The sequence below is a fragment of the Peromyscus maniculatus genome, chromosome 3, assembly GCF_049852395.1.
Source record: "Peromyscus maniculatus bairdii isolate BWxNUB_F1_BW_parent chromosome 3, HU_Pman_BW_mat_3.1, whole genome shotgun sequence".
In the NCBI taxonomy this organism is placed as follows: Eukaryota; Metazoa; Chordata; class Mammalia; order Rodentia; family Cricetidae; genus Peromyscus; species Peromyscus maniculatus.
Window position 1 is genome coordinate 146,701,216 of NC_134854.1, and position 21,773 is coordinate 146,722,988.

The 21,773-nt window shown below is 49.2% G+C and overlaps 1 protein-coding gene across 2 annotated transcripts in view; it reads right to left on the minus strand.

The window, feature by feature from the left end:
- Positions 1-7,127: 7,127 nt before the first annotated feature.
- The window catches only part of Clstn3 (calsyntenin 3), a 33,887-nt gene continuing 19,241 nt past the window's right edge, over positions 7,128-21,773 (minus strand). For both annotated transcript variants that reach the window (XM_042274081.2, XM_042274082.2), the window contains exons 13-18: positions 16,879-17,105; positions 16,389-16,559; positions 15,370-15,515; positions 14,818-14,953; positions 8,271-8,473; positions 7,128-8,038 (exon numbers count right to left, since the gene is read on the minus strand). In XM_042274081.2, coding sequence (XP_042130015.2) covers positions 7,898-8,038; positions 8,271-8,473; positions 14,818-14,953; positions 15,370-15,515; positions 16,389-16,559; positions 16,879-17,105 — 1,024 coding nt within the window. In that variant the 3' untranslated portion in view covers positions 7,128-7,897. The remainder of the gene's footprint in view (positions 8,039-8,270; positions 8,474-14,817; positions 14,954-15,369; positions 15,516-16,388; positions 16,560-16,878; positions 17,106-21,773) is intronic.

Genomic DNA, 21,773 nt, shown 5'->3' on the forward strand with positions numbered 1-21,773 from the left:
ATTGCTTTCAACTAAAAATTAACCTAAAGCCAATACATATCTCCAGTTAAAAATACAGAGCTCAAGAAAACTTGTCTCAGAAAAAGGAGCAATTTTCAGATTCAACAAAATCCTAATTAAAATATCCATAAAACTCCCTACTGAAATAGGAAAAAAAAATCCCAAATTCAGATGGAACTATAAAAGACCCCAGACAGCCAAAGTAACACTGAGCAAAAGGAACAATGGCGGGATCACCATTCCATATTTCAAAATATATTATAGAGCTGGATTAATAAGACTGTGATGGTGGCACCAAACATATGTGTGACAATGGGACAAGATACTTGACCCGAACATGGCCACACACAACTACAGCCATCCGATATATTTGTAACAAAACAAAAACAAACTAAGGAAAAGACGGTATCTTCAACAAATGGTCCTTGAAAAACTGGATGTTCACACACAGAACATTACACCTGTGTCAATTCTCTGAGTTTGTACACACACACACACACACACACACACACACACACACACACACACACAAGTGGATCAAAGGCCTCACAGTGAAACAAGAAACACTGAAACTCCCAGAAGAAAACATGAGTGTAGGAAATGACTTTCTGAACAGGACTCCGTTTGCTCAGGAATTAAGACCCAAAATTGGCAAGTGGGACCTCATAAAACTAAAAAGCTTCTGTATAGCTAAGGAAGCGGGGAGTTGAGGGAAGGAGAGACCCACAGAGCGGGGGAGTATCATTGCCAGCTCTATATCAGATAGAGGATTAATATACAAAATATATAAAGAACCCAAAATACAAATAATCCTGAAAACAAAGGACCCAACTAAAAACTGGGCTATGGATCTGAACAGAGCGTTCTCAAAAGAAGGAAAATATGGCTAATAGGTACTTCAAAAATATTCATAATCTTTAACAATTTGGTAAATGCAAATTAAACCAACTTTGAGATTTCATCTCACTCCAGTCGGAATGACTAAAGTCACCAAAAAAACCCGGCAGAGGAGTGCTGGAGAAGATATGGGGGAGGGGACCCTCATTCACTGTTGATGGGACAGCAAACTGGAACAACCACTCTGGAAATGAGTACAGAGAACCCTCAAAAGCTAGAGTGGGGATCAGGGAAAGGTTTGGAGGGAGGAAATAGAAGGGGGAAAGTGATATAGTTCTATCTTAATTAAAATTAAAATTTATATATATATATATATATAAAGCTTAATTTAATTCTAAATTCAGACATTTTAAACTTATTTTCAAATTAATTTCAAGGCACTATGATTTTTCCTTCCTGTCTGTATTCTAAATTCTACACCTTCTCAGGGTTTTAAGTAATTTGTCCCACTAGTCAGTGAAGTTTGACCTTCTCAGGGAAGTTGAAATCATTTGGTTTAAAAGTTAGTGGTGGAGGGGACTGGGAGGCCTGGGGCTCAGTGGCAGAGTACTTGTCTAGCATGCCCAAGGCCCTGGGATTGACCTCTAACACCATAAATAAGTAAAAAATAATAATGTCTGCCATGAACAAAACACTATGTCTACCATTCATACACTGAAAGTCCAGTTGATAATGTGAGTGGCTGGAGCCTTGGGGAAGTGATGAGGTCATAGTGCTGAGACCTCATGGATGGGATTAACGCCAATGATGGTCAGAGTTCACTGTCAGCTTAGAAAAAACTAGACTCACGTGGAAGATAGGCCTCTAGGCTCACCTGTGGAGAACTGTCTTTATGATGGGTGTGGGAAGACCCATCTTAATTGTGGACAGGACGATTGCCCGGTTAGGGGTTTCTGGGCTGTATGAAGCAGAGCAGTTAAGCTGAGCACTAACACTTGTGTGGTAATGCATTGCTCCTTGCTCCTGACTGTGAGAACAAGGAGTCCAGCTCCCACGAGTTCCTGCGGCTCTAACTAACCGGCCACGATGGACTGTAACCTAGAACTGTGAGGCAAATGACAACATCTCTCTAAGCTGCTTTTGTCAGGGGTATCTCAGCTCAGTAATAGGAAAAGGAACTGAAGCTGTACAGCTCTGGGAGGTGAGAGGCCCGTTGCCCTAACTCTTGCTTCGTCCTTCCATGTGAGGACAGAGAAACGAACTAATCTACCAACCAGGAGGACAGCCCTCACCACACACTGGATCTGCTGGGGCCTAGATCTTGGACACCCTAGGCTTCCAAACTGTGACAAAGAAATGCTTATTGCCTAAGTCACTCAGGCCACAGTCCTCTGTTACAACAGCCCAAACCAAGTGGCAGCTTTTTATTGATCTAACGAAACACCTGAGATAATTCACAGAGACTTTGGCTTCTGAAACATGACATGACAGGACCATTGTTTATAGGTCACTGCTGTCATGTCAGGTGGCAATGACCCACGGCAAAGTGAACTGCCCGCCTCGGGGAACAAACCGGAAAAGGAAGGGGGTCAGGGACGGCTGCAGTGACAGCCGCTTTGACAGAACAACTCTAGTGACCTAAGAACCTCCCACCTGGTCTCTCATTAATTGGTTCCATCTCCTAAAACTTCCATGGCCCCTCAACACTGACTCTCTGGAGACCAAGCTTTCAAGCCAGAAGCCATAGAAGGGCATCCACCTGCATCACAGTGCCAGGAAACTCACTTGTCGGGTTGGACAGCAGGCATAGAAAGCTCTGGACTACTCGCCAGCAAGGCCACTCTTACTGGTGACCTCTTAGAACTTTCTTCTGGAGGAATTGCCTCTGCCGCCCTCCAGATGAAGAACGAACGTCATGACTCACACCAACCTGGCATCTTTTTCACAGTGCCTTATCTGATCTTGGGTAGACAGGCTGATACTGCCCTCTTCAGAGCTCGGCAGACTGCCCTCACACAATAAGCTCTACACACCCTCGGCATTGTGCTTGTCTACACCAGACTCTATTGACCTGTCAACGGCCTCTTTGTCAGCTTTCTATTGCAAATGCCTGAGATAATCTACTGAAGGAGAAAAGGTGGGACCAAGGAAGCTTTGTCAGTAAGGGTCATTGGGTCCGAGGTTCACGCAGGAATCAGCTCCATGGGGACAGTGGCATGAACTGCTAAGGTCCACTTGGGCTTGGTATTCTGGAAGTAACGTCATACTGTTGTCTGAAAGTTGCCACTGCTCTGCCTTCTTCCGGACTTACTTTCCCTCTCCATAGTGATATGGAAAGAGAGAGGATGCTCCGCGGTGACCTAGCAACAAACCAAAGGTATTCTCCGATTGGCTATTGTATCTGTGAATCGCCTCTCTCCACAGCCAGCCATATTGCAACCCACAGAAAAAGGAGGAAAACACCAGCTGACGAGGGAGGTAGGAGAAGGGGCTGGAGGAACCAGGGGTTATGTCTTAGAGTCTGGAAATTGAAGGAGAGGCTCCCTCATTCTTGTGAACTGGAAGGCAGAGCTTGGAGACACACAGGCTTCTCACTCTTTCTCTGACAGAGCCGGCTCCAGTACACCCCAGAACCTCCATCCCCCGCCTTCTATCCACTGTCTCTAAATTTAGAGCTTTGTCTGTCCTTTTCTTGTCGGATGAGGGTATTTTAAGTACTCTCGGGATGATGTCACAAGAGAGGTGATAACTCTAGCACCAGAGGCAGATAAAACAGCTCCTCCCTGCTGCCTGCCAGGGGTTTACCCATCACCCTCACACCTACCTCCCTTCCCCATGCCTTCCTCCCTCTCAGGAGGCAGTGGAGGGAGGGAGCTGTGAGCCTCCACAAGCTGCTGAGTGAAGTGGATTCAGGAAATTGGCACCCACCCTGCACAGTGGAACTGTGGGCACCAGTCCAGCCTCACACGGTGTACTTACAGACATCCACAGCCAACACCACAGCCCAGAGGAACCGCACGCACATTGGGACTGGTCTGCGAGTTTTTGTGAAATCACTTGGGGGGGGGGGGTCTCTGAAAAGCTGAAATCTGGAAGGAACCTGAGATCTTCCACAGCTCCTTGAAGAATGGGAGCTAACTAGTTCTTGACCCTACCCAACAAAGCCCCCAAGGCGAGGCTGATGTGTTGAGAAGCCCTAAGTGTTACTGATCAGCCCAAAAGTGTAAGGTGGATCTATGCACAACTCCATTGAACCTGCATGCTCGTGCCCCGGTGACACCAAGGCAGGTTCCCAGGGCCCTGGTGTGGTAACATGGATAAAGACACAGTTTGTCCTTGAACTAGTCGTTGACACACCTGCCTGGGGAGCTTCCCAAGAACTCAGATCTTCCTCATGGATTAAGCTAATTAATTTCCACCATCAAGAGTGGACTCAGGAGGGAAAGAGCCCCCGCTGCAGGAGGAGAAATTGAGTGTGGCCAGGGGAAATGTGTTTGCTACGTCTAATTAAATTGGGAATAGATGAACTTGAAGCCCAGCCAAACCTGAGATCCTGGTGTTTTGCCAGATTCTGTAAGGGAGGTTAGGGAATGTTCCAGGAGATCTTGAGCAAGAAAATAAAGACCCATTTGGACTCTCGCCTGCTGCCTTTTCCCTGGATCTTTGAAGTTGGCGTCTTGATAATTCTATTATATTCTCTCCCTCTCCCTCTCTCTCTCGTGTGCATGTGTGTGTGTGTGTGTGTGTGTGTGTGTGAGAGAGAGAGAGAGAGAGAGAGAGAGAGAGAGAGAGAGAGAGAGAGATGGGGGGACAGAAACAGGGAGAGAGGCCAGGTAAGAAGACACTCAAGAAATCAGGGACAGGAATCGAGACATACAATGGTGCAGAGGTCACAAAGAATGAACTGAAAGTGAGTTGAGCCCAAGGCCCAAGCCTCAGCCACAGCACAAGGGGACCCAGAGCAAACAAAATAATGGTAAGGCCTGGCTTCTGCTCTTCTGCTTGGGAAGCCTCGGTCTCTGAGACTCAGGGTGAGTGAGGACCAGGAGATTGACAAGAAGGAGGAGAGGAAGGTCGGAGACGCTGGAAGTCAGGACCGCAGACTTCAGACTCTCATGTACTCTTTGGAGAATTAAAGCTTCCGGTGCTCTTGAGCCTCTGACCTTCACCTTGGGCTTCTGAAGGATGACAGGAGCAGCCGGAAGGCTCCTTCCCATGCGGCGTTGTCACAGATACAAACAACACTTCAGGGCATCTTCTGGGCCACCTACCACCCCCTAACTTCCCAGGCCAGTGGGTCACCAAGGCAGCTCCTCTCTCCCTGGTACGTCTTGTCTTCTCCGAGTCTGAGGATCACCCACCACGTCATGCATCATTTGGGAGCCCCTAGTCTGTGCCTGGCCCTACAGGAGTGGCAGAGGATACAGAGACTCCATGTGGTTGACATACATGTGCTATGGCCTCAGGGGAACGTGCTGCCACGGAGTGTGACCTCAGGGTATCTGAACACAGAAGACTTCTTAGGAGAGGCAGTTTCATGGAGCCTTCGATAATGAGTAGGACTGTTTGGTAGCCAACGGGGGAAAGACATGCCAGGCAGAAGGAACAGTTCAGACAAGGACAGAGAGGCGAGAGAGAGCAGGGCAGCTCTCAGAAGCGCCAGGGGTTCGTGTGCCCTGCATTCAAGTACGCAGGGGTAGCGTGCGGTGGCAAAGAAGCCAGAGTGGGGGAGGGGCTGAGAGGCTGCCAGGGGACCTGGGACTGACTCAACCAGCGACAGAAAGGAAGATCATTCCAAATAAGAGAACGACACAGGTGGCAGTGTGTGTTAGAAAGGCCACCAAGGCCCAGAGCTAAAGGTGAACGATAGTGGAATAAGTCAGAGGAGACGGAGCAGGCGGGAGGCTCAGGACAGACCAGGTCAAAGGTGAAGAGCACGCATCAGTGTGACAACGGCACCAGCAGGACACGTCTGAGAAAACCGAGGAAGCCGTGACAAGGTTTCGTCACCGTGTGGACACGGGGATGGCTGAGAAAAGGAATCTAGACTGACTGCCAGCTTTCTGGATTAGCGCACTGCATGGGAAGGCGAGGGAGAGGGAACCATGAGGGAACCATGACTGCAGTTTGGGCAAAGGCTAAGTTCGAGGCAGAAGATGCCAGGCCTTCATACCAATAGACAGGTAGAAATACCAAAACAGAAAAAGACCTGGATGAGAGACATACACATGCGGAGCCATTAACGTACAGCTGAGAGCTGGAACTGTAAGCTAGGTCCAGGGCACCTGGTACAAGTGCGAGCAGAGGTGAATGGAGCATCGGTAGACTAGGAAACCCCAGTTCCACCGCACGATGCCACAAAGGACCAGAGAACTAGGGAAAGGCTAATGCCCTAGGTCACAGGCTCTTCGGAGAGGAACTAAGGTGCCCTGGTATTATTGCCTGGACAGGGACGGTACGGGAGAGATAGTGTCCATAGCAGCAATTTCCTCTTCATTAGCTCCACCTGGGGCCTAGGGACAACCAAGGCCAGAGAACCAATGGCCCAAAAGGTTGAGGACAGACCAGAATCTGCCATCATAACAGTTCAGTGTGAAGAGAGCTAAGGCCACTCAGCAGCCATGTGGGGGATGTGGCAAAGCAGAGGTCCCTGGGGCCTGAGTCACAGATTGGTCAAAGAAAAAAAAAAGAAAAAGAAAGAAAGGAAGGAAGGAAGGAAGGAAGGAAGGAAGGAAGGAAGGAAGGAAGGAAGGAAGGAGAAAGAAAGAAAGGAAGGAAGGAAGGAAGGAAGGAAGAAAGAAAGAAAGAAAGAAAGAAAGAAAGAAAGAAAGAAAGAAAGAAAGAAAGAAAGAAAGAAAGAAAATAAACCCTGATCCCTTTGTTGCAAAGAGAACTGCCAGCCCCCTCCCTCAGACTCTCCAGGTGGGAGCTGACGTGGGATGTTGAACATGGTGAGGAGGAGCTGACAGGGTCCCCAGAGAGCACTGGGCATTTGCCCATGCTACTACGTCATTCTTTCCCAGGATGCAGAGGGGAGAGGACAGTGCGAGTCGTGTGTCGTCCCCCCCCATCCCCCGTTCTTACCTTCCCAGGGACCTACCACCCTAGGGATTCCCACAGCCAGGGCACCAAACGACAGCCAGAGCCAGCCCTGCCCTATATCACCTCAACCTGTTCAGAGACCTAAGACAACGGCCTCTGAGGTCAGAAAGCCCACAATCACACAGCGTCAGCCAGGTACACAGCAGGCTAGAGAGCCCACAATCACACAGCGTCAGCCAGGTACACAGCAGGCTAGAGCTCTTTTCTGGTTGTTTTATTTGAAAACCCTAGGGTGTGTCCCCTCCTTTACCACACCCATCCCCTACCCTCACCCCAGGACATGACAATGCCACACACACGCACACATACAAGGCTGTGAGCTGCACACAGAAACACAGGATGTGCTCACGACAACATTGAAAAAATATACACTATATATAATACACCTGGGGGGGCCCCCGCTCCTCCTCCTTCCCCACAACCTAGGCACTAGCAGGCCATGGAGAAAGGGACGGGGACCATAGGACCTCGGGACTGGTCAGGCAGGAGAGGAAAAGAGGACAAGAGTGGGGGGAGCAGGGATCCCCAGAGTGAAATGGAAGTGGAGGCGAGGGGACCCTAAGGGAAGCAGGGAGGCCCAATGGACAGGACAGAGTGGGATGGGCACACAGCAGGCTCCTAATCAACCCCATTCCCACCTCAACCATGGCTGTTCATGTCCCCCTCCCCAATACAGTGCATGACTGGCAGCCGAAGTCACCCAGCCTCTCCCAGCGCAGCCAGCTAGGGCAGACGCCGCAGAATGCCAGGGGAAGGGCAGCCCAAGGCAGGGGCAGGCTGGAGGAGGAGGGCAGCCCCTGCGGGGCCTGCTGGGTTCTGAGCGTGAAGGAGCCCTCCGCGTCAAGAGCGCTGTCTCCCCTTGGTCTCTCTTCTCTCGGAGGAATGAATGCCGTTCTCCCTTTCTTTCCCGGGTGCCTGTCTCTCCAGGGCAGGCCTCCCTCCAGGCAGAGTTGGAGCCTCAGTAGCGGTGTGGGGGGCTCTCAATGATGCGTCTCTCATCGCTGCTGGGGGAGTCGGCTGCCTCTGAGTCACTGCTGTCCTCTTCCTCTTGCTGGCCACCAGCTACCCCCGCCACACCGGCCTGCTGGTTCTGATAGGACTGGAGAGGACAGAGGCAGAGAGAACAAGAGCTCAACGGCCTGCCCACAAGCAGAGCTTCTCCTTGAAGACGCAAACGCAGGAAGGCACGCACCACCACGGTGTCCCTCCCCATCTCCTCCTGCATCTCACCCTTCCTCCTCCATGCTCTCAGCAGCTGTACCAAAAGCTTTCACCTGGGGCCTGGACCCTCATCGGGGGTATTTGCCCCCTCATTCCTCCAGGCCACTCACCTCCATGGGGTTCACGATAATGGTGAGAGCAGAGTCATCCCAGAAGAGGTCAGGGTCTTTGGGGTCAGTGGAAGGCCCTGAGGGTCCGCCAGTTCCCGAGACGCGGCGGTGAAGGGAGTGGATCCGCACTAGGCCGAGGATGACCATAAGCACCAGGAAGCCCACACATACCACAATGATGAGCGTAGCCGCACTGGGGACCACTGCAGGGAGAGCTAGGAGTCAGCGGAGCACAGCACACCTGGGAGATCGGGGCACAGGGGCTGTAGGGCGCTGAGGGAAGAGGTCCTGGTAAGAAAAGACAGCCCCCACGGAGGCCTCGAGGAAGCCACGGACCTGAGAACGTGGAAGAAAAACAGACCCCACCAGGAAAGGTCAACAGGAAGTGGAAAAAGGCTACTCCAAGGGCCGAAGACACACAGACCGGAAGGGAGATGTGCAAAGAGAGGTGGGTGGTGTGGAGAAGGCTCCCAGCCTGGTGCTGCCTTGAGCAACCATACTGCCTTTGTGTAAACGGCAAAAACTAGACGCTGCCTCTGCCTTTCTGCCTGGACCTTCCCCAGGGACCACCGATTTCCCAGAGGGAAAGAGAGGGGCAGCTAGGGGGCACTGACTGGGATGAGAAGAGAAGCAGCTGTAAGCCCAGCCTCCTGACCAGGGGAGCTGCTGTCCCCAAGGCTGGGGACAGGTTCCAGTGACAAGGAATGGCCCCTCCACTTACCCACCTGGTCTGAGCTCACTCCTGCTCCGTGACACCTCCCTTCTCCTTGGAGGCTTGAGGTTCCTGGTCCTGCGGGGATTCTGTTCCTTCCCAGTCTCCCCCTGAGGTGTTCCTGCTTCCACCGCCGCACCCCCAGGCCCCCTGCCCTGTAGCCTCATTCTGATGCCCAGGTTCAGGGGTACATGGACTCTCACGGGCAGAGAGAAACACATGGGTATGTGCACTCTCACATGGACCTTGGAGCTGATGGCCGAAAAGCAGATGTGCATACACAGGCATGCGCCAACCAAGAGCGAGTGGGCACACAGCTGGACAAACGTTGCCATGCCCCATACCCGAGCCAGGCCTCTGGTTACCCACACACCTGCCTGCACCAGCCACCTAGCAGCCTGCTCACAGAGCAGGATTAACGGGATCCGTGCCAGAGTCTCTAGCACAGCACCGAAGAGCCATATAGGCAGGGTCGCGCAACTCCCCACCAGCTGGGCGAACCAAGCAAGCCCCTGAAGGAAGACATAAGCACTACAGGCATGGGCCCCAAGGGCCGCAGAACAAGCAGCTGCAAACACAACCTGGGCTCCCTTCTGCACACACACACAGAGCACTTGGAGAAGCGTAAGGAGCCAGAGCAGGGGAGCCGCCAAGCCCTGAGACAGCAAGTGGAAGAAGACAACCCACAGATACACTCCCAAGCCCAAAGCCCTCTTGGGCAGCTGGATTACTACCTGCCACATGGATCCACACTTCTCTTCACACCGTAGGCAATCCTACTGCTGAGAATTAGTCTGTGTGTGTGTGTGTGTGTGTGTGTGTGTGTGTGTGTGTGTGTGTGTCTCAGACTAGCAATCTCACAAGCAAGCCGTACATGAAGGTCACATTGCAGCCCAGCCTCAGATTTACCTACATCCTAAAACTCACACATTAAGAAACAGAACAGCCCAGAGGAGACAGCATAAAAGCCCCCATACACCCAGCTGCAGACCCCTCTTACCAGCAGCCAAGCACACACACAGCCACCGCTCCAGGACCAATCAGGTAAGTGGAGAATGCCTGCTGGGGCTGTCCCAGCCACCACACACCTCCCTAAGGCTGCCCTGGTTGGTGGCTCTCTGACAAGCTGGTTCGCGGCCTGACCTGACCCATGGCCCATTTGGGACCACTTGCCAAATAGAGCTAACTCTGCGGGGGCGAGGCCAGCAGGCTCACCAGGCCCTGGCTCCAAGGCAAAGATGAGCCTGGTTGGATCAGCATTTCTCAATTGCCTGGGTATGGGGGAAGCAGGGGAAAGGGGACAGAGCTTCTCTTTCTGTGCAAGTGCCCAAAATAGCCCCTCTCAGGTCCCCAGGTCAATGGACAAGTCCAAGGAGTAATGGCCCTGCCAGCAGATGGGCCCTGTGGCCAAGCCCAGGCAATCCCACTTTCAGAGGGCAAGCCACAGCAGGTGACCTTGCACTAATGGGGACCATAATAATGAACCCAAATCAGATGCATTTGTACCCCCGAGGCCCCGACATAATGAAGGAAATGCCATGTTGATTACCATGAACATGAAGTGACTTCAAAAAGGACAAATGCAAACACCCCCAGCTGTGGGCCAACACTCTGACTCATTAGGACAAGCCAATAGGTTGGGAGAGTTTTTAAATTAGCTACTGACTTCAAAAAGCCCATTCAATCTTGCTGCATTAGATCTTACGCAGAGAATTCTGGCCTTCAGTGGCCACTGCAGCCAACATTAAGAGATGCTTAGCAAATGGTCCCTGAGGTCGTAGAGACACTGTTGAAAGCAGTCTATAGCCCAACATAACACCACCCCCCTTGATGAAGAAAGCGCCTCAGAAGAGCTGTCTTTCTGTGCCCAGCGCCTACCCTGTGATTCCACACTTTTTCGGGCTCCTTTCTGCTTTAGCTACCAGCTCGGATGTTTGAATCTGGCACAGCTTTGCAGCCACACAGCAGCTCACAGCGTATGCTTCTTACGAGCTGACATCAGTCCCTGGCTTCACGCATCTCATCTCCTCCCATCGCTGTCCTGCCTGCCTTCCTTCCTAATCCTTTTCTCTTTAGAGTATTTTGGTTTAGGTTTGTTTGTTTTGCTTTATTTTGGTTTCATGAGATGGTGTATCGCTTTGATGCCTAGGCTGGGTTTGATCTCTTGGATCTCAAGTAGTCCTCCTGCCTCTGCCCCAAGTAGCTGGAAATATAAGTGCACAATGCTGTGCCAGGCTTGTTTTCTCCTGTCCTTTTCTTTCTTTCAACCATGGACCCTGAGAGAATTAGTCATCTTTTTAGGAGGAATTTTCTTTTTTCTTTCTTCTTTTGATTTTTGTTATTTCATTAAACAGGGTTACACAGGCTATTTCCATGCAAGTACATAACGTATTTTGAGTATAGTCACCCCAACACCCCAATACCCTTTCCATTCTACCCCATCACTCAAATTAATCACTTTGTTGTCCCAGACAACTTCAATTCTTCTTCCACATCAACATCATTTTCTTTTTAATACTGTTTCTTTGCATATAATTCTGTGGTGCTTCAGGTACTTATAAAAATCAAAGCAGAGAATGGGTCCCAAACTTTGCTGAACAATGGAGTTAACATGGGGATCTTTAAAGTTAAACACTGATGGAGATGGCTGACGAGATGGCTCAGTGGGTAAAGGTGTTTGCCTTGCAAGTCCAGTGGCCTGAATCCAATCCCTGGAAAGCATGTAAAGACAGAAGGCACTGGCTCCACAGAGTTGACCTCTGACCTCTGACACATGTGCCCACATAGACATACACACCCAAATATACAATAATAATATTAATTAATTAAAATTAAATAAAATAAAAAGGCAATGATACCTGTCTCTCACCAATTTGGGGTGTCAACCACCAAAAGATTTTAGTTCCCCATGTGACCGGTGTGAATCAAAGTTTGGAATAGCAGCATAATGTCTTCATCACCTAGTCTCACTCCTTAACCACCCTCCAATCCTCAGCGTCTCCCAAGCTTCTTCCGCCTGCCTGAGACTCCTCCTCTCCACGATACAAGTGCAAACCCCACAAACATCACAAAATCTCCCTTGACTGACAGTTTATTCCCCGGGATCTCTTTTCTCTGCTGCATAAGAAGCTGCACAGAAATTAGCTTCTGCCATTGGAGGAGACGGCAGAGCTACGTCTACTCTCTACATCATCTACATCCACTCTACAGCTCATCTACCTCTGAGACGGTAGAGTTTACGTCTACTGCAGCTTTAGAGTAGTGTAGCTTCATGAAACCCTAGTTGTGCAAAGAATGCTTGGACTTGGGAGGTGAAAGGGAGGGAACACCTTGGTGTCAGAATCAGGGTATGGAACAGGCTTGGTAGGTGTGGATGAAGTGTGTCACCCGGTGAGCTCAAGCTATATCACTCACAAATGGCCTCAGAAAAAATGGTGAACTCTGTGCCTACTGGGGCCAAAATAAGGGAAGAGGTGAAGGCAGGTGACTACTGCTCATGGAAATTTCAACAGGAAGTGTAGTTGACCTGGATGTAAGTCACAAAAGGGCATAGCATGCAAGTATCAGAGCAGGGGGATAAGGGACAACAAACACTGCCTTTGGAGCCAGCGGGGACAAGGCAGCTGGGCACTCCGGGTGGAAGCCCTGAGCAGTTAGAACAAGGACATCCCTCCTGGGACATCAAACCAAAGAGAGAAAGACTGAGATCAGGGCCATGGCACCCAGATCTAGCTTGAGCCTGCTCATGGGAGCAGAACCCAGCATCCAGCCCAACGAAAGGTGCACGAGGTGACCCAGTGGCCATGAGCTCCTCGGGGAATTGCCTAAAGAGCCTGTGACCTTTTGCTGCTTTTCAAAAGTGACAGCCTGTGGCCTTTGGGGGTGGGCTTAATGTTTAAAACTTCTAAGTGACCTCCAGCGCCAACTCCAACACAAGCGGATAGTGAAGTTGGGTAACTTTACTGGGTCAAAAGCAAGGTGTGTCTCAAAAGTGACGGAAATAAATAAACGCACCTCCAAATGGGCTCTGAAAACAATTCTAAGAGGGTTCCCAAGAGTCACTTTCAGCAATGTACCACCATTGTTCAGATTTTAATAATTTAAGACAAGACTTATTTTATAATCTGAAATGCAAGTATCAGGTTACAAGATGGTGTGATGTCAACTTCATAAAATGTAGATGATAGATCATTAGATAGATCAATAGATAGATGATAGATAGAAAGAAAGGTAGGTAGATAGATAGATAGATAGATAGATAGATAGATAGATAGATAGATAGACAGATAGATAGATAGACAGAAAGGTAGGTAGGTAGATAGATAGATAGATAGATAGATAGATAGATAGATAGATAGATAGATAGATAGACAGATAATAGATTGGTAGATAGATAGATAGATAGATAGATAGATAGATAGATAGATAGAAAGGTAGATAGATAGGTAGATAGATAGATAGATAGATAGATGGGTAGACAGATAGATAATAGATTGGTAGATAGATAGATAGATAGATAGATAGATAGATAGATAGATAGATAGATAGAAAGGTAGGTAGATAGGTAGGTAAATAGATAGATAGATAGATAGATAGATAGATAGATAGATAGATAGATAGATAGATAGATAGATAGATAGACAGATGATAGGTAGATAGATAGATAGATGGTAGACAGATGATAGATGGTCAGCAGAGAGAGAAAGAGAGAGAGAGAGACAGAGACAGAGAGAGATGATAGATGGGTAGACATACCATTCCACAGCAGGATGGTAGCCTCAATCTGACAGAAGCAAGGTTGATTTTTCTTCTTTATACTCATGTTTTCTCCTTTCCTCTTTTATTTTTTCTTTTTTAATTAAGGAACTCTTATTATTACAAACAATCATTGAGCCACTAGTGAAAGACCATAACCAGTGGGCAAGACTGCCCCATCCACAGACAACATTTGGCATGTGTTGATTTAGAAATATTCTTGGGATTTTTGCAGAGAACATACAATTACAATTACATGTCTAATAGTGCCTCCTCTTTCCACAGGGAGTGGGGGAGAGCAGCTATTCTGTAATTCTTTCTTTGTATCGCATTTATTTGTTTATTTGTTCATTTATTTGTGCATGTGAGCCATTCTGCCACCCCTCGCTGTTCTTCTCTCTCTCTCTCTCTCTCTCTCTCTCTCTCTCTCTCTCTCTCTCTCTCTCTCTCTCTCTTTTGTTTGTTTGTTTTTCGAGACAGGGTTTCTCTGTGTAGCTTTGCGCCTTTCCTGGAACTCGCTTTGGAGACCAGGCTGGCCTCGAACTCACAGAGATCTGCCTGGCTCTGCCTCCCAAGTGCTGGGATTAAAGGCGTGCGCCACCACCGCCCGGCATCTCTCTCTCTTTTTTAATAGACAGATCTCACCACGTGGCCTAGGCAGGCCTCCCCCGTCTGCCCCAGCCTCCTGAGTGCTGGCATCATAAGCGTGCACCATCACACATAACTCCTAAAAGTCCTTTACACCCCCAGTAGCATCTTCAGGTTGTCCTAGCATGCTGTAGTCACTACATAAATAACTTCACTACAGAAGATCTCTAGATCCCAGCTAACTTGACTTTGGAAGCAGGGAGGGCAGCAAGAATAATAAAATGCCTACACTCCACACTGCTTTGTGAGTCCAGGCTTGAGCACCCTGCATTGACCCAGGATTCACCTTCACAGTTAACAGTCCAGGGGGATGCAGAGGTTCTCCCACAGCCATCACTAAGGCAGGTACCACAGAGAATAGGATCTACTGCCTGGACCTCCTCCCCTCCCAAGGGTACAGAGATGGATGTCATGCCCACTCAGCTTACGTACTGGAGTTCCGGTGGGAGCTGGCCAGGCTGTGTCCAGCCATCTCAGGAGGAGGCTGGTGACCCCGGTGCAAGAACTGCTGTGAGCTGAGCACGTGACTGGGGTGGGCCACTCGGTTCATGCTATGCAGGACGTTGACCTAAGGAAAGGGAGGACTCTGTAGGTATAACTGCTTCTCCCCAGGACCCTTTCCACCCAACTCCAAGCTCACTCAGTACACCCCTCTCTCATTTGGGATGGGACTCCTACCACACAATGTGTGTGGAGATCAGAGGACAACTTGCAGGAGACAGTTCTCTTTGCTATGCAGTTTCTGAGGATTAAATCCAAACAGGCCATTAAGCTTAGCAGCAAGCCGTATCACCCATCCCTATCACCTTAACTATCACCCACATCTCCTCCTCTTTCTCCTCTTCCCCCTTCTCCATCTGTCATGGGTCTGGGAATCTTCAATGCAACAAAGTCCCTGTCCATCAAGCATCTACCTGAGTCCAATACATCCTGGCTCCTTGCCAGGAGCAGGTGACCTAGAAAGGAAAGGGATTTTCCGGGTACCTCCACCATGAATTCGTTGCTGGAATAGCGGCCATTCATCTCTGAGCAGGAAAGCCTGAATTTCCTGGCATACAGGGCGGCTCCATGCCGCAGCTGGTAACGAGCATGCCTCAGGATCTCTTCATACACAGTGATGGTCTCCACCCCTGGGGCATAAGGAGACAAGCTCAGTGGAGAGGTCAGTGAAGGGCGCTCCAGGGCAGCAGTGGGAGGGATGTTAGCCCCACCCCTCAACAGAGGCATAAGCTGACACCTAGGAGAAGCAACACCCCCACACACCTGATCTACAGGGGTAGAGTAAGCAAAGCCACGTTTGTTCCCTGCCCTTCTCACCTAGTCATGTGACCTTTGGGACTCCCCAAGGATGAAAGAATCTAGCTAGTTACAGAAAAGAAGGCAGAGACATCCTCCAAGGGAAGGAAGATAATAGACAGAAGGGACACAGCTTTGGTGAGGCCCGCAATGGAATGGTCATTGCCGTGGTTTCCCATTCTCCCTCCCGGATGCCGTTGCCTCTGGAAACCACCAAACCGTCGCTCCCCACCCCCACCGTTCACCAAGTGAGGACTGAAAGCTGTGGTGGATGCAGGGAAGGATAGAGAGCCTAAACACACCCAAGAGCTACAAGACTCCAAAGCTGGTTGGGGAAGACAGAGGCAGGAGAGGGCAGAGACCCGAAGGGACATGGAATCAGGAGAGGAGGGGAGCCAGGCTCTGGAGAGCAGAGGGAAGAGAGACGAGGTTCAGAGACTCTGCCCAGGCACGCGTCCCTCAATCTGGAAACCAAAGGATCTTCCAGCTAAGAAGGGACAAAATGGCATTTGACCAACATCCTGGGAAGGAGGAGCCATGTGCTTAATTGGTGGAAGGCCACACACACACACACACACAGACACACACACACACACACACACACACACACGCACGCACGCACGCACACGCACACGCGCGCGCGCGCGCACACACACACACACACACACACACGCACACACACACATCAGACCCTGGGCCTCACTGACCAGCAATGGTGAGGTAGGCAGATGTGTTGGTGAGCTCCAGGCCTCGCTGCTGCAAGGACGCCATGTCCAAGAGCAGGCTTTCTCGCTCAGGGTCTAGGTCATCTCCCACCAGAGAAATTTCACAGCCATCCAGGTTGTGTACAATCTCATCTGACATGCGTGTGTCTGTCACTGTGGGAGAGAGTCGGGGTCAAGGTCAGAGCTGTGCCCACTGAGATGCTGAGATCCAGCCACTGTCATGTATTATGGTCACTCCTCCTCCCCACCCAGGGCCACCCCTTAAGGACGGCAAACATCATCATGACTATCAACATGCAACATTTCTCTACACTTGTGGCTTCCCAGAGGCTCTGGTTTTTAAGGGTGAGTTGTCCTCAGTCACACTGACCTGTGAGAAAGCCTTCCCATTCCATCCCCACAGTCACTCCCTCTTTCTAGTTCCAGACATCACTGTTCTCTGGACCACATCACTCCTTGGGGTCATCCCTACCTGTGCCCTGCCAACTCTCATCTGCTTTGGCCTCCACCTGGTGGGAAATGGAGCAGGTGATCTGAAGATCCGGGAACAAGGGGACCCCCTCGGGTCCCTCAAAGTCCACAGCAGGACGGGCAAAATGAGCTGTGCCACTCAGAAGGATCTGGGGGGCATCAGGCTGAAGGACCACCACATAGCCTTCCACTTCAGGGATGGAGACACAGGACTCTTCACTGAAGCACCTATATAAGAAGAGAGGCAGCTTGTCACTCACTTAAAAACCCAGAGTCTGCCCAAGCATGATGGCGCATGCCTTTAATTCCAGCACTTGAGAGACAGAAACAGGTGGAGCTCTGTGAGTTCAAGGCCAACCTGGTCTACATACAAGTTCTAGGCCAGCTAGAGCTACACAGTGAGACTGTGTCTTAAGAAACTCTGAGCCCCCACCTCTGCATCAGAGGAACACCCCAGAGAGAGTGAGGAAAGGAGAGAAGACAGTGTCAGCCTCCCTATACCCAGTCCCCCACAGCAAAGCCCTTCCTTGTACGGCACTGCTATAGGAAAAGCGGAGGGTAAGATAGCCTCAGTCTGTGGGGTAACCATCAAGGCTACAAACCATGGAATGTCTGTCACGTTCTATTTTAACAAAAATAATAAAATAAAATAAATAAAAGAAACTGAACTAACAAAAATGCACATACATGAAGATGGAGTCTTGTTCACATCCTCTTTCTGCCTTTCCACCAAGCATGGTAACACATGCCTGTAGCCCAGCACTCAAGGGGCTGAGACAGGAGGATTGCAAGTTCAAGGCTTGAAGCTTAAGCTAAGACTCTGTCTCAAAAAATAAAGATAATGCCAGGCGGTGGTGTTGCACACCTTTAATCCCAGCACTCGGGAGGCAGAGCCAGGCAGATCTCTGTGAGTTCGAGGCCAGCCTGGTCTACAGGGTGAGATCCAGGACAAGCACCAAAACTACACAGAGAAACCCTGTCTGTAAATAAACAAACAAACAAACAAACAAAATTTTAAGTATAAACACATTTTTCCCAATGACAGTTACATGGGTTCAGTAAAATATCTGCCAGATATGAGTTCCAAAATATCCAACACTAAGAGTGAGCTAGGGTGGGGTATCTATCAATAATGTCATCTTTTTTTTGGGGGGGGGAGGTGTCTTCTATCTCTTTTACTGGACATCTGCCCAGAAGACTTGCTCAGCCAACCAACCAGCTATGCCCCGACACACTCTTCCAGCCCCAGCCCTTGAGTAGCACCCTGACCCCTCACAGTCTCAGGCTCTTGCTAGCTTAGGAAGCATTTTGTCACGTTATTTCCTTACAGCAGTGCTTCTGATAGGGTAAGAGACCAAAGCTTAGAGCCATGCACTGTACTGCATATCTCTAACCCCAGCACCCAGGAGGCTGAGGCAGGAGGATTACTGAGTTCAAGGCTATACATCAGAGTACCAAGCCAGCCTTGGCTAGATAGCAAGACCCGGCATCCAAAAAAAAAAAAAAAAAAAAAAAAAAAAAAAAGTATGATACATAGTTTAACTACCCTAGACACTAATTACCAAATAAAAGGATGCTGTGGAGATACAGTGTCATATATTACTTGTTTAGAACAACAGTATTCACCATGAACTTACTAAAGATTCTTCAGTTGCTACAATAAAAGTGTCTTCTGTCTACTATATTAAGCTAATTAGAATAGTTTAATATAGTAAATCAATAATCAATATTTTGGCACCTCTGTAATTAATGACTGCTCACAGCATGTTTATTCTCTACTTCAAACATATGATTCAATATTTTTTTAAAAAGTGTCAGGGACAAGGACAGAATCTCTAGTTAGTGGAAAAATACAGGACCCCCCCATAAGACAGGGAACTAGATCAGCTTACAGTCAGGTTGCCTAGCAACAGGACATTGAATCAGAACCCTTGACCCTCTCACCCTGTAAACATCCTATACAAACATCTTGTTCCTTGCCCCACCTTATGCAGATGACAGCTTCTTGCTCCCCCCACCCTGCAGGAACTATATAAACCCTTGTGGAAGGAAATAAAGTGGCACCTTGATCAGAATCTAGACTTGGTGTCTTTTCCTTTGTATCTCCTGTCCCTACATTCCCTCCTTAGGGTGGTCAAGAACCCGTTGAAGCCCTGCAGGTGGGGCGGAAAAAGTCCATTGGCTCTTCCAGGATACTGTAGTTCAGTTCCCAGTATGTCATGTTGGATAACTCTAGCTCCAGGGATGCTAACGCCCCCTTCTGGCCTCCAACAGTGCTTGCACACAGGAGCACATACACACAGACAAGTAACTAAAATAGTTGGAAAAGTAGAATTTGAGGACTTGGTAGTCTCTCAATAAAAGAATAACATTCTAAGTTTGGCATGATGGTGCACACCTGTAATCCCAGCACTCGGGAGACAGAGGCAGGTAGGTCCCTGTGATTTCTTGGCCAAACCTAGTCTACAAATCAAGATCCAAGCCAGCTAGTGCTACATGGTGAGGCTCTATATAAATGCCAAAATAAAATAAAATAAGCAAATGTTAGGAAAGAGAAAAGGAAGGAAGGAAATACTGGGCCACACAAGCAGTAGTCACCACAGAGTCAAGGCTTCAGCCAGAGTCCAACTGCAGCCCGTGTCCAAAGCCCTGATTGGTACCAGGGAAATTTCCCCTCCCCATGTCTCATCCTCTTCCTGCATCTTACACCATGGAAACAAGACAGCCTTCACTAGACACCAGAGCCTCAGTCTTGGGCATCCCAGCCTCCAGAACTATGAGAAGTAACCTCTGTTTTTATAAATCCCCCAGTCTCAGCTATTCCATTATACAACAAAGTAAGTCAGGAAATTGGGACCAGAGAAGCAGGGTGTTGCAGTAACTAAAGTCAGACTGTGAGAGCAACTTTGGAACCAGGAAGTGGGGCAGAAGCTGAAACAGTTTGGAGGGGATGATCTGGAGGGAGTTGTGTTGCCACAAATGGAGATTAAGAAGACTCTGTTGAGGACTCAGAGAGAAGAAGCTATTTTGTTTTGTTTTGTGTGTTTTGTTTTGACGAGTTTCTCCCTGAGCCCAGGGCACGCCAGTTGGTTACACTGGATGGCCAAAGAGCTCTGAGGATCCACTGTCTCCCCCACTCGACCTCCCACAACCATCTCAGCACTAGGGTTACAGATGCCACCTCCTGGCTCTTTCGCGTGAGTGTTGGGGATCTGAACTCAGGTCCCAGGCTTGAGTGGTAGGCACTTTACCTACTGAGCATCTCCTCAGCATGGAACCTCTTAAGAGATGACTGAAGATGCCATCACCAGGACTTTGCTAGAGATGTGGTCCAAAAAGGCCATTCTGCAGAGGTCTAATGAGGAGATGGAACTGAAGACACTTTCATAGAAAACCAGAGTCAGGACCATCCTTGTATACACTGGCAAAGGACTGAGCTGCATTCTGTCCAAGTCTGAGCATTTGGGAAGCAGAACTTAAAGTCAATGAACGAGAGCAACTGATCGGGGCTGGAGAGACGGTTAGCAGGGAAGAGGGCTGCCTTGTTCTTCCAAAGGATCCAAACGTGGTTCCCAGCATCCACTTCAGCAGCTCACAGCTGCCTGTGGCTCCAGCTCTAGGGGATCTGAGGCTCTCTCCTGGATTGCATAGGCACTCACAAACACATGTGCATCCATGCAGATAAATGATACTCTTTTTAAAGGATAGTTAGTGAAAGAAACTCAAGGACAAATATTGAAGAAGCTGCATGAGTACCTTTAGTCATAGGATTAAGATGAAAAGAAAACTAATTTAAAGATGGAATTCATAATTCAAAAGCAAACAACATATGGATTTGAAGGATTCATAGCCTCCCAGGTAAAGAACGAACAAGCAGACAAGAATATAGACAAATGGTCCTTTGATAAAGGGATCAGTGCCGACAGAAGGAAGGTGCTGTTATCAAGACAAGGGAAAAATAAAGGCATTTCAGAAATCTTCAAGGCAGCCCCAGGGTGTGGAGAGAAATCAACATTCCAGGCCTGGGTCACTTCAGGTCTCCGTTCCCTACTTTCTGATACAGAGCCCCACCTCCCCAGGCCCACCCCTCATAGACATGGTTCAGCCATCCCAGGTGCAGCCTGGATCACTTATGAGAGCACACACACAGGCTTTGGTAGCATCCATGTGGTGGATTCTAGAAAGAGGGGGCATGGTTCATTTCACCTTGATTTCAAACGATGTTACAGAGAGCCCCAAGAGTCATGAGGGTCTTCAGTCCTCCAGAGCAATGAAGGCAAATGGGGTCACCAGAGGCCCCAGAGCTGCAGAGCTCCTAGCATGGGTCATCAGCCTGGCAAAGCTACAGTAAAAGCTGTTACATAACTGATCCCAGCGAGTCCTGGAAGGAGGGCTGTCTGATGCCTTCTGGCTGAACCCCAGCCCAGTATCTCTAAGAGCAGCACATGGAGCCGGGGTTATTTCAAAGCTTTTGTTTTATTTTGTTTTGTTTTGTGATGGGGGTCTCATGTAGCCCAGGGTGTCTTCAAACTCTCCATGTAGCCAAGGATAACCTTAAACGCCTGATCCCCCTGTCTCCACCTTCTGGGCCTTCTCATGCCCAATTTGTGTTGTGCTGGGACTCAAATCCAGGACAAGCAGTTCTACCAACTGAGCTGCATCTCGAACTCATTATTCTGAAATCTTAAGTTTTGAATGTAGCATGGCTATGGAGACAGTTCAACCAGCAAAGTACTCACCACGCAAACACGAATGCCTGAGTTCAGATCTCCAGAGCCCACATAAAAGCCAGGCTTGGTGACACAAGCCTGTACCCGAAGTGCTGGAGTGACAGAGACAGGCGGATCCTTGAACTTACTAGCTAGCCAATCTAGGCAAATTGGCACGCTCCAGAGT